This window comes from Tauraco erythrolophus, chromosome 1, assembly GCF_009769465.1.
Source record: "Tauraco erythrolophus isolate bTauEry1 chromosome 1, bTauEry1.pri, whole genome shotgun sequence".
NCBI classification, from domain to species: Eukaryota; Metazoa; Chordata; class Aves; order Musophagiformes; family Musophagidae; genus Tauraco; species Tauraco erythrolophus.
In genome coordinates this window covers 101,686,081-101,702,903 of record NC_141465.1, presented here as the reverse complement: position 1 = coordinate 101,702,903, position 16,823 = coordinate 101,686,081, and the positions used below count along the sequence as shown (strand labels likewise).

At 40.4% G+C, this 16,823-nt stretch overlaps 1 protein-coding gene across 1 annotated transcript in view; it reads right to left on the bottom strand.

Annotated features, from left to right (window-relative positions):
* The window catches only part of NAA16 (N-alpha-acetyltransferase 16, NatA auxiliary subunit), a 76,501-nt gene that overhangs the window by 58,456 nt on the left and 1,222 nt on the right, over nt 1–16,823 (bottom strand). The window contains exons 2-3 of the mRNA XM_086620327.1: nt 3,414–3,498; nt 1,101–1,205 (exon numbers count right to left, since the gene is read on the bottom strand). Coding sequence (XP_086476453.1) covers nt 1,101–1,205; nt 3,414–3,498 — 190 coding nt within the window. The remainder of the gene's footprint in view (nt 1–1,100; nt 1,206–3,413; nt 3,499–16,823) is intronic.

The window sequence follows — 16,823 nt, the reverse complement described above, 5'->3', positions numbered from 1 at the left end:
CTTGTGCTTGGGATTGCCCCGACCCACATGCAGGACCTTGCACTTGGCCTTATGGAACTTCATGAGGTTCTCACAGGCCCACCTCTTCAGCCTGTCAAGGTCCCTCTGGATGGCATCCCTTCCCTCCAGCATGTCCACACCACCACACAACTTGGTGTCATCTGCAAACTTGCTGAAGGTGCACTCGATCCCACTGTCCATGTCTCCAACAAAGATGTTAAATAGCACTGGTCCCAGTACCGACCCCTGAGGAACACCACTCGTCACAGGCCTCCACGTGGACATTGAACTGTTGACCACAACTCTTTGAGTGCGACCATCCAGCCAATTCCTTATCCACCGAGTGGTCCAGTGCGACCATCCATCCAATTACTTATCCACCGAATGATGTAAACAGCCATCCCTTTGCCTTAACTAGATGGCCATCAAAAAGCATTTCCTGTGATTAACTAAAGGAAGATTTTTCTTTTAACATTAAAACCAAATAATTAATTGGAAATTTGCCCCTTAACATGCAACTCAAATGCATACAGAACAAGTAAGGCATGGTGTGCAAACATGCAGTAGCCTCCTATCTGTGGCTTAAACAGAACACAGCTACTCCCGAAGCTCTTGGGTAGCTGTTAAGTATGTCACAGGTAAAAACTTTTGGAAGACAAGCTTAGAATAGAGTAGTTGTCGTCAAGCCAATAAACTTAAACCATTATCTAAAATTTAGTGGCAAAACAGATATTTTCAGAGCACCTCTAGACCAGACTTCTTATATCTTTTTAAGAGAGATGAAAACTTCAGAAGAGACCAGATTTTACAAGCTGTACCTATTTCTCCACAGGAAGTAATTATAGATAGTATTTTCCTAAGAGATAAATGTAAAAAAAACATTTTTCTTAAAGATTCTGCAAAACTATACAAAGGAAAACAAAAATCTTATTTCAAATATTTGATTATCAATTAATATTCACTGTAGCCACCCTATTTTAGATTTTTTTATACAGACTACATTATGTACTTCAAAAGTATGGACTGATGTAGCAACAACTCATACTTGCAGAAGTGAGGACTCATAGCAGAAATATCAGGTTTTGTATTACAAAGGATACAGACATGACTCTTCACATCATTACGAAGTCCTTTACGAACAAATTCATATGCTTCTTCCTTCTTCCCTAAGCAGTTCAAGGTCAGTCCTTTCATCGCGAGTGTCTCTGTAAGAAATACCATATACTTATGTTTCTGACTTCCCGTATGCCAGTTTCACAGTGCAGATATCCTTTGAAGTTGTTACACAGTAACATTCCCCATTAAATGATAAATTTAGATCAGGATAGCAGCCTAGCACAGCTGAAGACTGTTATATGGAAACATTTCCTTTCTTGAAATTGATCTTAAAAAGACCACTGCAGAACATAATACAGATGTGAACACAGACAACACAAACTATTAATTAAAAACTACATTTAATTGGCTTTAAAGGGAGTTAAAAATAAGCTAAAGCAATTTTAGAGAGCTTCAATGTGTGTTAAAGTTCCAGGTAGGCACAACAAGAAAAGAAATTCATTAGGTTGTGTCATACCGTAAGAAACAAATCTGTCACAGAGCTCCACTACTACAGGTTGCTTACAAAGCATTAGTTGAGCAGCATATTTCCTGCTACAGTATTTTGGGAGTAAAAGACTTTCTCAAAGTAGCAGCATTTTAACCAACATTGAGAAGCACAAGACTTCAAACAATATGTTCGGTATGACTATTGCTCCCTCTCTTCCCCCATGCTTCAAGTACCACTGTGGGAAACAAGTTGCATGTAATGCATGCACTATGCCTGAAAGCTGTTCCAGATTTGCGTTTCAGTTTTTTTTGCTAAAAAAAGAGACCACTTTGTTTTGGCCCCTGCCAGAAGATTAGTCACTTTTTCATCCTTGTACTCTGGTTCTCCTTCCATTGCAATCTTTTCCCCAGTATTAATGACAACAGCTCATCACAGTTTGAAGTTTCATTGATAGACTTGTTTAACACTGTTTTCTGTAACAGTACACATAACGTGAGTGATGACCCAAAAATCAGTGAAGGTATTTATTTTGGTTTTAAACTGACCTATATTCACACTAAGATGAGAGAAAGCTAAAACAATACCTTCCCAATAATATCAGGAAGCTTGAAAAAGAATATCCCTACTGTGGGAAGGACGGCAAGCTACTCCTACCTTCCCACACCAGGGAGATAACTGTCCAGCCACAGCAATCCATCTGTTTGCCACCTTCTCACTAAATTTTTCAAATTCCTTGTCTCTGAAGCTAAGTGTGACAACTGCAGCTTCCCATCAGATCATTTCATCAGCTTAGTTCTGCTTCAGCTGTTCGTTCCAGGCTTTGCTCCCAAGCTTCAAAGCCATTAGTGGCTCAGAGCCCAAGTAGTATGTGGACTGCCAAGGCAGCTAGTTGTCCTGGAAAAGTTTAAGAGGCAGCAAGAGCAGGAAAGACAGAAACATATACTGAGATGTTATAAAACCACAAGTGCTAGTAGACAAACTCATTAGGTCAGAGCTGGACAAGCCACTCCAGCTCTGAAGCAACAAGAAAACTGTACTTTTATCTCTAGGGAAGTAATGAAGACAACGAAAAAAAAGTAGACACTGATGGAATCATGAAAAGGATTTGTTGAGACCATTTTGCCAAGATTTGACAACGTCAAACAGGAAAATAATTTTAATGACAGTACATGCACACTCAGTGTTAGGTCATTTCAACAGCAGACAACCAAGAAAAAAAAATCACTGTATCAGAAGGAAAGACTGGCTGAGCCATGCAATAGAAACCCTGTAATACAGTAAGACTAGAGTATCTTACTGAGGATTAAGTTCTGACAGATGTAAATAGAAGCAACATTTTGCTGTCCTGTTTCTTGCAATATTTATCACAACAGGATCTCCAGATTCTGTCTTTAGCAGCAACACTATTACACTTAACTTTGCTCCTTATAAGTACCAATTTAGTATGCAGCACTGAAAATTCAGAGTATGAACTTCACAAAAAACACAAGATTTTTTAACTCTTCAGCAGAATACCTTCAAGTAATATTCAAAAAAGATTTGGCTTGCTATTAAATAGGAATGTAAGAAAACCCCACACTAGCATTCTGACCCAGAAACCTAGAAAGGCAACTTACTTGGAAGCTTCACTGAAGTGTGCTTCCACCATATACTTTGATCTTCTTCATTCCACTGCACAGGAGTTTGACTGAGCTAGGGTGGAAACTTGGTCTAAATGCACAAAGACTGAAAACCCAGAGTAATTATTCAGTCATGAGGCCAGAATCATTCTCAGTAACAGGCTCCTTTCTCAATAGCATGGAACAGACTGATCATACACTTAAACTCACAACAAGAGAAAAAACAAATCTTTTAAGTCTGCAATTACCTCCATGTTCAGCAAATTTCGGGTTAGAGAGGATCATCTTGCAGAACTTGAGTCCATTTTTGTACTGTTTTTGTTCATAACATTTCTGGAAAAAAAGGTGGAACACGATCACTGACATGCATTTAACAACAGAGTACCTTAACACACTATTACAAACGCAGTAGTTCAGTAGGGTATGGTAATCAGATCATTAACAAGCTCTAGTTGACTATGACTTCGTATTACATTGTCTTTATTACTTCATATTACATCGCCTTTATTCAGCATTCAGAATAGTAGCTGTCTTCATTTACATCCAGTCAATGCTCTACCTCATGGTTTCCTTTTTATAAAAAAAAGTCAGTAATTGCTTTTCAACAGAAATAGGAAAGGCAACTAGCCATGTCTACGTCAATTCAGAAATTCTTAAAATAGATAGTCAAGTTAGAAGTCTCAGCTCCATAGCACTTTTGAGACAAGTCAGTCTAAAGAGTCTAGGTAATCCTTTCAACATCCCATTTCCCTGGCCTAGTGACCTCTCAGAGTAAGAAATCTCAGACAGAACACTACGTTGCCCATGTAGACTTTTGGGAGAAAGAGAGAAACCATGAAGTAGGATACACCTATTGTAACCTCAAGAATCTATATACAGAGATCCAAGGAGGGAGAATTTACCTGGGTATTAAAAAAACCCACCTAATTTCTAGCTGGAATAGTAACAGCTAAGGGCTACTTTTAGATTTATTTAGGGTACCATTTACCTAATCACTAGGTAAACTGTCAAACAATGTGGTTCAACTGTGGGAACCCAAGAAGGGTAAAAAAACCAACAAAGACAAAACCAAAAAACTAAACGTGAACTTGAGTCCCTTTTCTTATTTGAAAGACATTACCTGATGTTAATAAGTCGGTAAGGTCATAGTAATTTAAATCGATTACTGATCACAACAGACAAGGGGCAATGGCTTCAAACTGAAAGAAGGGGGATTTTGATTAGAATAAGGAAGAAAATCTTCACTCAGAGGGTGGTGAGGCACTGGAACAGGTTGCCCAGAGAAGTTGTGGACGCCCCATCCCTGGAAGTGTTCAAGGCCAGGCTGGATGAGGCTTTGAGCAACCTGATGTAGTGGAAGGTGTCCCTGCCCATGGCAGGGGGGGTTAGAACTAGATGATCTTTGAGGTCCCTTCTAACCCTAACCTTTCTATGATTTTATGATTCTATGAGTTGATCACTTTAAAACAAAATTTACTTAAGTTAAAAGTATGCTTGTATCAGTAAGCATGAACGTGATTTAAAGTCCTTTAAGTTTCCGAACTTGAAGGAAAAGACGCTCGCAGTTAACCATGATTAAGGGGACACTAAAACATAGAATAATGTAGGTCTGCAGGAACCTTTGGAGGTCACCTAAATCACCCCTCAAAACAAAGGGGAGCTAACCTTGATATTAGATCAGGTTGCTCGACCTGAATGACTTCTGGCAGGATGGTCAGGGCATTCCTATCAGAGGCAAATATTTATACTATGGCAACTGACATCTAAACAGCAGCAACAAAAAAGTTTTGAGAATTTTAAACTGAGAATTAGTTCCCACATCTTTATCCAAAAATAACCCAGGTTGCAGCAAAACCTGGAGCCCCCTCCAGGGTGAAAGTCAAAATCTCCCATGCATCTATTTTTTTCTTTCTTAACATAAAATGCTTAGTATCATTTTTTAAGGAATCCTAAGAAAATACAAAAAAATGCTCTAAGCATGCTTTCTAAATTTATTCAGGTATGCCTCAAAAGTAACAGAATAGTGAACATTCATCTGCAATTCTACAACTTGTCAAGTTGAGTGAAACTCCAAACATAGAGCAATGCTTAACCATAGAACAGCAGCTATTCGAGTCAAGTGTACACTGAAAATAGATTAACTACTTGAGGAAATCATATATATTACCCTTGTTCTGACATTTTAGTCTTATAGAGTTTAGTCTCAGGCCTAGAGTAAGAATTGAACTCAGAAAATTATAAATTTGAGATTTTTGAAGGACAAACAGGATGGCATTTTCCAGAGGCGAACAGACAGATGAAAGAGAAGCTAATGCTCTCCACAGAGAAAAGCACAAGTCCAACACTCACAGTTGTTTGGCTTGCTGATAGACAATCAGCATACTTGCACTTGTCAATCAACAGCTTAGCTCAAAAGCAGACACAAACCACAGCATTTCTTGGCCAGCTGCTAGTTACTAGAAAAAAAAAAGAGCTGACCACAGAAACATGATGAATCAGTACAAAATGCAACTTTATGCAATTCCACTGCTTATGTGTCAAGCCTCATTGGAGGCAGCCAGGGCGAGAAATCACCTTTTGATTAACCAAGTACACACATAAACACACGTACGCACTGGTAAATAAGTTACGTATTTATGCCAATATATTGGTTTATGTTCAAGCCAAAGAGAAAAGGTCTTTCCTCAAAGTTATGTGACTCATCATCAACACACATATACATACTGAAAGGCTTGCAGATTCAGTTGCATGGAGAAGCCCTGGGCTTTCAAGTGTCCAAACTCTGTGAAAGGACTGCTTTTAAGCTTCTGTCTGTCCAAAAACCGTGAATGAGCACACTGTGCTCCACCTCTATCTTGTTTAGAGGAGACCAGAGTTTGTTGCTGTATGATGGCCCAGAAGGCCAACCGCATCCTGGGATGTATCAAGAGAAGCGTGGTCAGCAGGTCAAGAGAGGTGGTTCTCCCCCTCTACTCTGCTCTTGTGAGACCCCACCTCGAATACTGCGTCCAGTTCTGGTGTCCCCACCATAAGAGAGACATAGATTTGTTGGAGCGTGTTCAGAGGAGGGCCACAAAGATGACCCAAGGGCTGGAGCACCTCTGCTACGAGGACAGGTTGCGGGAGCTGGGATTGTTCAGCTTTGAAAAGAGAAGACTTCGGGGGGATCTAATAGCCGCCTTCCAATACCTGAAAGGAACCTACAGGAAGGCTGGAGAGGGACTTCTTACAAGAGTGTCCACTGATAGGACAAGGGGAAATGGGTTTAAGTTGAAGGAGAACAGATTTAGATTAGATCTTAGGAAGAAATTCTTCAGTACGAGGGTGGTGAGACTTTGGAATAAATTGCCCAGCGAAGTCGTGGATGCCCCCTCCCTGGAGGTGTTCAAGGCCAAGTTGGACAGAGCCTTGAGTAGCCTGATCTAGTTGAGAGGCGTCCCTGCCCATGACAGGGAGGTTGGATTAGATGATCTCTAGGGTCCCTTCCAGCCTATGCCATTCTATGATACCATCTCATTTTGTAGTACAGATGGGAATTTCATAGTTGAGAAACCTCATATCTCTAGATGTATTCTCAAGTTTTGTACTAATCGGGACAAATATTGCTGAAATGTGTTCATTAGTATCTGCCCCGTTGCAGTAAGTTTTTGGTATACTAAAAACTCAAGCTAATATGCTGGCTTTGTTTTTTTTAAAACAGCCCTATCTGCTGTGTTTAAAGTGAGGTTCCTCATCACCCTTCTATAGCAACAGTTTCCTTCTAAAACTAAAGCCAAATCATAAATGTTTGCATGCCTGAAGCCCCAAAGGAAGATTTTTGCAAGGTCAAAATGTTATCCAGAACTTCTGCTACCAGATGTTCCTGGAAGATGCTACCTCCTCCGGCAAACATCTCATCCTGGTTTATTCCCTTTTTCAACACTAACGCAAAGATATAATCAACTTGTAGCCTTTGCCATACAATTAAGCTAGACGTCATTTTATGCACTTTCAGGTAAGCATCTTGTGCCTCTACATAGAGGTCTAATGGCACAGCATCTAGGAAGTAACTATAACTGTAAAAAATACTAGTAATAAGAATACAACAATGCATTAATGCTGTATTACAGTGCTTTGCTCCTACTTAAGAAACTGCCATTCACAAATTCTAATTTATTTTGTATCATGCCATCTTTTTTTTTAAACAGACAAAACCCCCTCCCACTCCTAAACATCAACAGAATCAGAGGTCTGAATGGCTCATTAACATTACTTGTAAAACAGAAAGTCTTCATGTATCACTACTCAATTGCATATGTCATTTACATGTAAATTATGTTTAACTATTTGCAACATCAGGTTAGTAGGATGCTTTTACAGACTACACCTCCCTAGACAAAGCAGTTGCCACTCAAAGTCTTGAATTGAGAAAACAGCTACACTTTTCACATACCAAAGATAGAGTTTAATGCACAGATGAGCAATTTTATGGCTGAAGAACATCTCATTATGGTCCTCAGACATTAACACTCACTTCTGAGAAGCCATCTAACAAGAAAAGCTCAAATGGCTACTCAAAGAGAGACTGCAGTTGCAGCAACCAATTCCCTTCCTCATTTCCTATCCTCAGTGCCTAAAAACATACTGAAGTGACATGATACTATTTCATAAACCATTTTCGGCTGAATAAAATGCAGTATCACATTCAAAGAGTGAGGACAGGTATCATATCAAACCAAGGAACAGTGTTAAGCATGGCAACCAAGCTCCCTTGATCAAACGTAAATGTTTTAATAGTTTTAAGTTAAGATAGTCTGTGACTCTAACAGCTGCAGCTAAGTAGTTCAATCTGAACGCAACACACTGACCAGTCTCATGGTAAGGTAAGCATGTGCAATTTTCTTTAACACCACCACAATTTGGAAGTTGGTTTTGGTGTCTCTTGACAAGGTCTTGTCAAATATTGAATCTAAACCACTGCCAGAAATTTAACACTATTCTCAGATCCTATCTGATCAGGATCCCACGTTCTATTAATACAGGTCTGCACATCAATAGGCTGCCTCACCAGAAACATGCTGAAACCATCAGAACCACTAATAAGAAAACCAAGCTTTTTAACTGATTTAACTATTTCCAAGTAACTGAAAAAAAAAAAAAACAGCTTCAAGTTTTATTATAAGAACATTATTTGTTTAAGTTAGTCTTCCCTGCTGCTGTACTTCCACATAATCCTGCTTGCAGACCTCAGCACTCAACAAAGTTTCAAAGCTTCAACATTCTTCTTGCCAGCGGTGTCTTCCCTCTTGTTGCAAAACTCTGGGGTTTTTGGTAACACCTAGGATTCATTTAAACAAAGTTTTCAACTTATGTTCTCTATGCTTACATCTTTGATTTTTTTAAAACTGTGTCTGCTGTGTAGCACTAATGGAGGGGGGGCTGGGTAAGGAAGGAACACGAGCTAAACACAGAACATCAGAGCCTAGAGAATAAGACAAGGCTTCCATATCAAACCCTATAGAAAGAATGCTGGAAGTCAGTTATGCTAGAAATGGTGATCAAGTTCAGTAATAAAAACTCCTCAAAGTTATCACTGACCACGATCCTGATCAGCAGCCTTTCCTGGGAGCTACGTGATAAGTACTTAAGGGCCGTTCAATTTATTAATACACATTTCTGACCAAAACCAGACACGATCAATACAGGAACATCAGCACACTGTCACTATTCTTAATTAGCATTTAACACTTGGACCTTTTAAATAGTATTCCTTGGTTTATTGCACATCTATAAAATAATGTCATCTGCATCTAACAGACAATCTGTATTTCTCACAGGTTACTAATTTCATCAACTGCCAAGTAACTTAGATTTCTGGTAGAACTCAGTATATACTGTTCCTATGCTAACAAATAATAATTACTAAATTATTCACCAGTTTGATAGCAAGGTCCAACACCATCTTGTTTCAATGATAAACTATTAAGTTCCAAAAGAGTTCAGCATCTGTGTTCAAAATGCTCCTTGTATGATGAAATATCTGGATACTTTGCAATACTGATACAGGAAAACAAAGCATCATGGTACTATTAAGTTTCAGAGACAGACTACAGACCTCTGCATGAGGTTCCCCAAACAGTAACCCTCTCTCCACACTGATTTCAGTTCACTGATGTTTGAGAAAACATAAAAAGCATCAGCTGAAAGGGCTTCAATTCATGAAGGCCAAGCAAAAAGTTCATTATCACTTTCCTACTCTCACAGCATCCTAGATCTCTAGCCTCAGGACAACCTTTCCAGAGCATCAACATATTCTTCTACCCTTGCTCCCAAGTCCTACTGGTATTTTACATATGCATGAGCACCTCTGCTCTCTGCTGGTAAGAACGGTTAATCTCATCAGGTGAAATCAAAAGAAGAGGAAGACAACCTAGCTCCAGCCTTGCTTGCTTCCATTGTCAAAACGGACAGGCCACATAGCTCTTTCCCAGACCAGGGGACTCGGCAATGCAGATCATAGATTCATAGATTTCTAGGTTGGAAAAGACCTTAGAGATCATCCAGTCCAACCGTCCCTAATCCCCATTAAACCATATCCCTAAATAGTTCATCCACCCTTTTCTTAAACACATCCAGGGATAGGGACTCAACCATCTCCCTGGGCAGCCTATTCCCGCGGCTGACAACCCTTTCAGAGAAGAAATATTTTCTAACATCCAACCTGTACCTCCCCTGACTAAGCTTATACCCATTTCCTCTTGTTCTATCACCCATCACTAATGTAAAGAGCCCTTCCCCTACCTCCCCACCATCCCTTCTCAAGCATTTGTAGGCTGTAATCAGGTCTCCCCTCAGTGCTGAGTCAGACCACAGATGGTGGTATACAATAGAGTAAGTGACCAGCACCATATATAGTGGTAACATTTTGATCAAAGTACTAATGCCACAGTAATAGCTAAGCTTTCACTATCACAGTTCTCTCTATACAACAGCATTTTTTCCTTTACCTTTTTCCAATGATTTAAGTTCACATCTGCAGAATATACAAAACATACTTCCACTTGTGTTCTGTACAGTAACAGCTATATCCACTGCTGTTTGTCTTCTACATCACTGGCAGAATAAAATTGATACTGTATTATTTATTATTGGGAAGAACACATGGTAAGAGAATGTTGTTTCAACACTTGTTGTCAGAGACATGTCTAACAGCCCTACAAACTACGCCTCTTTTGAAGGGGGAAGATGGCAATTTAAAAGTTTGCCTTAAATTAAGACCTGGTCTAATTCTGTGCTGTGCACACACACTCAACCTGAAGCCCTAGAATATCCTTTGCTTTGAAAAGGTACAAACAAGAGAACATGCAGCAGAAAAAGCTCTTGCTTACAGAACTCTGTATATAACCACAGTTTATGAACACATGTATGCCTCTGCAAAGCAGAAACCATAACAGCAACAATAGAAATTAGACAAGTCATAGGCCAGTCACACATTCTTCCAGTACCTCAAGGGGGCCTACAAGAAAGATGGGGAGAGGCTGTTCAGGAGGGCCAGTTGTGATAGGACAAGGGGTAATGGTTTTAAAATAGAGGGAGGTAGATTCAGGTTGGATATTAGGAAAAAATTTTTTACCATGAGAGTTGTAGAACACTGGAACAGGTTGCCCAGAGAGGCGGTGGATGCTCCATCCCTGGAGACGTTCAAGGCCCGGTTGGATGAGGCCCTGAGCAACCTGATCTAGTTGGAGATATCCCTGTTCCTTGCAGGGGGGTTGGACTAGATGACCTTTGAAGGTCCCTTCCAGCCCTAACGATTCTATGATTCTATGATTTTCAACTAGTTTTTAATCTGCACTTTGTGTAGAAGTACCGAAGAGACCAATCTGCCACTTCTCCTGGGATGAAACTGCAATTTGGCTAGCAAGAACTCAAACTGAGCAGGTGCTCCACAAACTCGTGGAACCACATCTGTGAGCAGTTATCCAAATGAAACTATCAACATCAGCACTGTTCTGTTCGGCCTGATACACACAAACATACCAATCTCAGGCTTTAAAGAAATTTATGCTTTTATTTAGGCATCTTAAAGCAAGTTCAAGGCAATCACTGATGCAAGCCTTAAACATTAACTTCATCTCAACATTCCATAGAAGATTTCACAGTGATTCAGACAAAAGAGTTGCATGAATCATAACAGATTCATAGATTTCTAGGTTGGAAAAGACCTTGTAGATCGAGTCCAACCATCCCTAATCCCCATTAAACCATATCCTCAAGTAGATCATCCACCCTATTCTTAAACACATCCAGGGATGGGGACTCAACCACCTCCCTGGGCAGCCTATTCCAGTGGCTGACAACCCTTTCAGAGAAGAAATACTTCCTAACATCCAACCTGAATCTCCCCTGACTAAGCTTATGCCCATTTCCTCTTGTCCTATCACCCATCACTAATGTAAAGAGCCCTTCCCCCACCTCCCCACCATCTTTTCTCAAGTATTTATAGGCCGTAATCAGGTCTCCCCTCAGCCTCCTCTTCTCCAGGCTAAACAGCCCCAACTCCCTCAGCCGCTCCTCATAAGTTTTATTTTCCAGCCCCTTGACCAGTTTAGTCGCCCTTCTTTGGACTCACTCCAGGAGCTCAATATCTCTCTTAAAGCAAGGGGCCCAAAACTGGACACAATATTCCAGGTGCGGCCTCACCAGTGCCGAGTACAGGGGCAGGATCACTTCCCTGCTCCTGCTGGTCACACTATTCTTGATACACGCCAGTATCCCATTGGCCTTTTTGGCCACCTGGGCACACTGCTGGCTCATATCAAGCCGGTAGTCAACCAACACCCCCAGGTCCTTCTCCGCCAGGCAGCTCTCCAGCCACTCTTCCCCGAGCCTATAGTGATGCTTGGGGTTTTTATACCCCAAGTGAAGGACTCTGCACTTGGCCTTATTAAAGCTCATGCCATTGGCCTCAGCCCAACGATCCAGTCTGTTCAAATCCCTCTGAAGGGCCTCCCTACCCTCGAGCAGATCGACACAGCCTCCCAGCTTGGTGTCGTCCGCAAATTTACTGAGGGTACATTCAATCCCCTCATCCAGGTCATTGATAAAGATGTTAAACAGAACTGGACCTAGCACTGAGTCCTGGGGAACCCTACTGGTGACCGGCCTCCAGCCGGATTTAGCCCCATTTACCACCACTCTTTGGGCTCGGCCATCCAGCCAGTTTTTAACCCAAAGGAGGGTGTGCCTATCCAGGCCAGCAGTTATCAGTTTCTCAACCAGAACACTATGAGAAACTGTATCAAAGGCTTTACTGAGGTCTAGGAAAACTACATCCACAGCCCTTCCCTCGTGAAGCAGGCGGGTCACCCTGTCATAGAAGGTGATCAGGTTTGATTGGCAAGACCTGCCTTTCATAAACCCATGTTGACTGGGCCTGATCACCCAGATCAGGCCAAAGAGATCAGATCCACCTGGTACAGGCCACCAGAGGTAAGATCCAAGTGGTAGATGCATAGGGAAAAGCTTATAAGACAAGCATTGTTACAGTTCTCTCCAGAATGTTCTCAGCCTCCAGTTATCTGTACCTCACCAATCCTCTGAGCCAAAGGGTACATCTTCACACACAAAAAACTAAAGGGCTTCCCACACACCCTGAAGTGCCTAAAACTTTTCATAGCTACTATATCTTGCAGCAAAGGGTTCTACAGTACAAATACCTTTTTGTTAAGAACTTTTTGTTTGGAGCCTGCTACTTTGCAGCCACCATTTATACCAAAATCAAAACTAGGCATGACAGCTTGAAAATAGGGAAGTCTCTACTTAACTTCTCCAGATTGTTCTATTCAGTTCTTTCTCCTTCAAGGTTATTTCATATTTGCATCCCTCTTCTGAGGAGGCTCGGGGAGGTGGGCAGGACCAGGGGAAACAGCAACACACACGACATTGCAAACATAGGCTTGCTTACAGTGTACTTGAGCAGTGACCTAACAGCACTTTTCTTCCTCGGGATTCACCAGCTTTCACCTACTGTACAAGGGAATTGTTTTAACTGAACCTCAAAAATCCCCCCAAAATCTCAAATCTTAAGGGAAATCCAGCTCACAACCCATACTAGGTCTAAATTAGGATTTCCAAGTCTAACATTCATCTACAAACAACTTTACTTGCTATGACTCAACTCACTCCAGAAACATGAAGTACTTCTGCATGTTTTCAGGTGGCCTTCACTTCTTGTGCCATGAGCAGTTTAGTACAACTGAACTCTTCTTGCTATTCACCACTTGTTCACTTTAATATAACCACAGACAATTAAAAAAAGGTTCCAGCGCAAAAACCAATGGGAATTAATTCTGAAAAGTTATCATTTATTCATATAGGAGCTTTTCTTAGAAAAAGTCTAGAGTGAATAATCAGCCAGCACCATTCCATGGAAACCTGCTTTATGAGCCTTTCACGATGACATTTACAAAGCCCTTTTGAAAAATTAAACCAAGAATATTTATTTGGGATAAAGTTTTCTCCAAATCAGACTCCCTCAAATCACCAACAGATGTGAAGCATGATTATCCCTCATGAAAGTCCTGCTGACTCTTACCATTAGTCTATTATCTATCCTCCCCAATTCTGCCATTCTAATAGTCTGCAGCTGGCCAGGTGCCCTCACCACCTCTTTTCAAAGTCAGTATCAAAGAAACAGCCTACACTCTTCCTATGCTGCCCCTCCTTAGCAGCACAAGTAACAAGTGCACCACAAAACAGTAGTTACACCACAAGATTTTTACTGACAGGTCCATACTCCTGTCTTTAAAGGAAGGGATCTTTAACCAAGACTTCAAACATCCACTACTCCAGTAGTGGATTACAACGACTACCTCAGCTATGTTATTCGCCTCATTTGGGAGGCATTAATTAGCACAGCATCATATCATGCTGATTATTGATTTTAATAGTTTGGTAAGTCCTCCACATCATTACTAGGAGACTGACTATTTGCATGCTTAGAATCCGTTATTATTTCATTAACTGAAATGAAAAAACATCTAGAATTTTACGAGTAAGAATTAATTTAATTAACTCCTACAAACACTTGCATATTTATCTTTTATCAAAGGAGAAATCTCTTAAGATCATTGTACAAATCAGGGAACAAGGACACTACAGAGAAGTTGAACAACTCCTCAGAGATAGGGCACTCCTGATAATTTCTAAGATTTCCTCACTCAAAGAAGTGGAAGATACATGCCTGAATGAACTAAGCAGCAACAAGTCACTGCTACAAAGGAACAGACTTGCAGAATTTTTGTGTTGAATTACTCAAAGTCAAACAAGAATAAATAGCTAAACCAGTCCCAGTAAGTGCAATGCCTTATATTTGAAGAGGTACTAGGACTTAGCTCCCTCATAACAGGATGAAATATTCACAAGCTAGCCCTTCCTCAAGGGAAACACATTTGCAATTAATGCAGCTGTTGTAGTAGTCACAGCAAACCTTATTTTACACAACAACAATATGTGGAATTCACTAAGAAATCAAAGGATTAATTATTCAAAAGCATGATATTACCTACAGTTATATTAGGCACGAAACAAACAGCCGACAATAATACCTTACACTGTGTGATACTGGGCAGACACCAATAGTCCAGACAGAGCTGATTTGATTCTATGAAGTCAAAGCTTAAAACTAATTTTAAGATGAAACATAGTTTATTATCTGGGTTCTCAGGTGGAGGGGAAAAAAAAAACAAAGCTGCTTAAGCAGCTGAAACATGGAAACATACTCTGATGGCAAGCTTTCCTTTTGTGTATTTAAAACAGTTGTAAGATCTGCCTAAGCTTACTAGAAGTAAACACCAAAGGCACATTACCAAACTTCGATGTTAACAAGAAGCATTTTTAAGTCACCACATGTACACATTTATTTTAGATTGTATTTGCCCCTTTCACTTAAAAGTCACATGAGCTGAAGACTGATTTTAAGCAAGAACAAACACCAGCATTCCTCTATTAAATCTTCTTTATGGATACCTTCCTTCCTTTCTTTCCATAAAGGAGGAGCGGGAAGCTTTCAAACACTTTCGCCATGCCTTCTGTGAGACTGAGAAGTGAAAAGAGAAGAGCTTGAAGTTGCTCAGCCCTTCCCTCCCAAGCAACATCACACCTGTAAGAACCATCAGAGCTCGAGGGGAAGAGCACTAATCTGAGGAAAAAGCCCCTGTAGTAGAGTGGAAGTAAGGCTTCAGAAACAAAACAGACCTGGAAGTCAAGATGGTGAGAGAAACGAGCTCTAGCACTACCTTACAGTCCTAGTGAGAAACCAGAACCATTGATATGGCTTAAAGACTATTTGCTCAGCTTCTTGAGCAGACTTCACAGCTTACACTGAACTCTACGAGGCCACGCTAGTCTGGGCAGCTCTGTAAGCTGGGTTTGCTGCTATGCGGGTATCTTGTTCAGTCTGTCAATAACCTGTCTCACATGTTACAAACACACACCAAGTCACTGACTCCTAAGTAATTCTCATGATCTCCAAATGAGTTACCCATTTCATAACTGCTAATTCTCCACAGAGTGTTTGTAAAAACACTTAGACTTAATATATAAGCACAGTTTCCTCGCATCTGTTCCAAGTGATTAAATCACTACATGCTTGTAAAGTCTTATTATATAGCTTTCCACATAACTCTCCCCCACCCCAATTTTTAAAATGCCCATAGTATCTCTAGTAATTTCAAGTATTCTGGCAGTGCCAAAGTAAGCAAAAGTTGCTTCAATTAGAGACGAGTCTTTAGTACTACAAGCTGTATTGCTACACTAAAACACCGTGAAACATGTCAAGCAACCAAAAGGTTCAATTTGAACTATTTAGACATTAGTATTCCAGAAAAAGAGAGCCATGAAAACGTCAAAGCTAGCCAGAAAAAGTAATAAGAAACTAAGTTTCAAGAGGTATCAATATATGAAGTGACAAGCCAACAAGTAAAAATTTGTGATTATCACTAGTCACTACACAGCACCAGTTAAGGTTCCAAAGGCTTTAGAAAACAAGTAAATTTGTTATCATCTTCACTGAAGTTTCATGCACCTCTGTTTTCCTTGCCAAAGCACTTGTTTTGTGCACTGCTTAATAAACAAAAAGAATAGGCTGCCTAAAATATGATCTCCAGAAAAGCTCTTCTATATTTCAGTTGAAAAAACTTCAGAAGTGACTGCTACTGTGAACTTGTTTGCTACTAGCAAGAATAATCACTTAACTGTTCTAATATTAGTCATTTATTTTTAGCAGAGAGAAAGAGGAGTGCTAGAATGACTTACTAAGATGCATACCACAAGCATGCAGTAAGCAACAAATCACTATTAAGAACCATTAAGTCTTTTAAAAATCCGCATACTACTCAAAGCAGGTAAAAGAAAACAGCTCTGAAACACCTGCTGAAACACACCAGTTTCATATAAAGTACACAGGCTCACATAGGCTGTCTGTTTTGAGCTCAGCTTCCTGAAGCTGAAATGCTCACTTCTCATCCACAAAACTACGAAAACTAGCCTAACAAATTCCGATATAACTGAAGAAATTCATGCCTGCCAACAACTGTGCTGCACAGACCTCCTCTGCCTGCAGACTAGCAAACTGGCACAAAATGCCTCAACTTTGTTGAGGCTGGAACTCCATTACT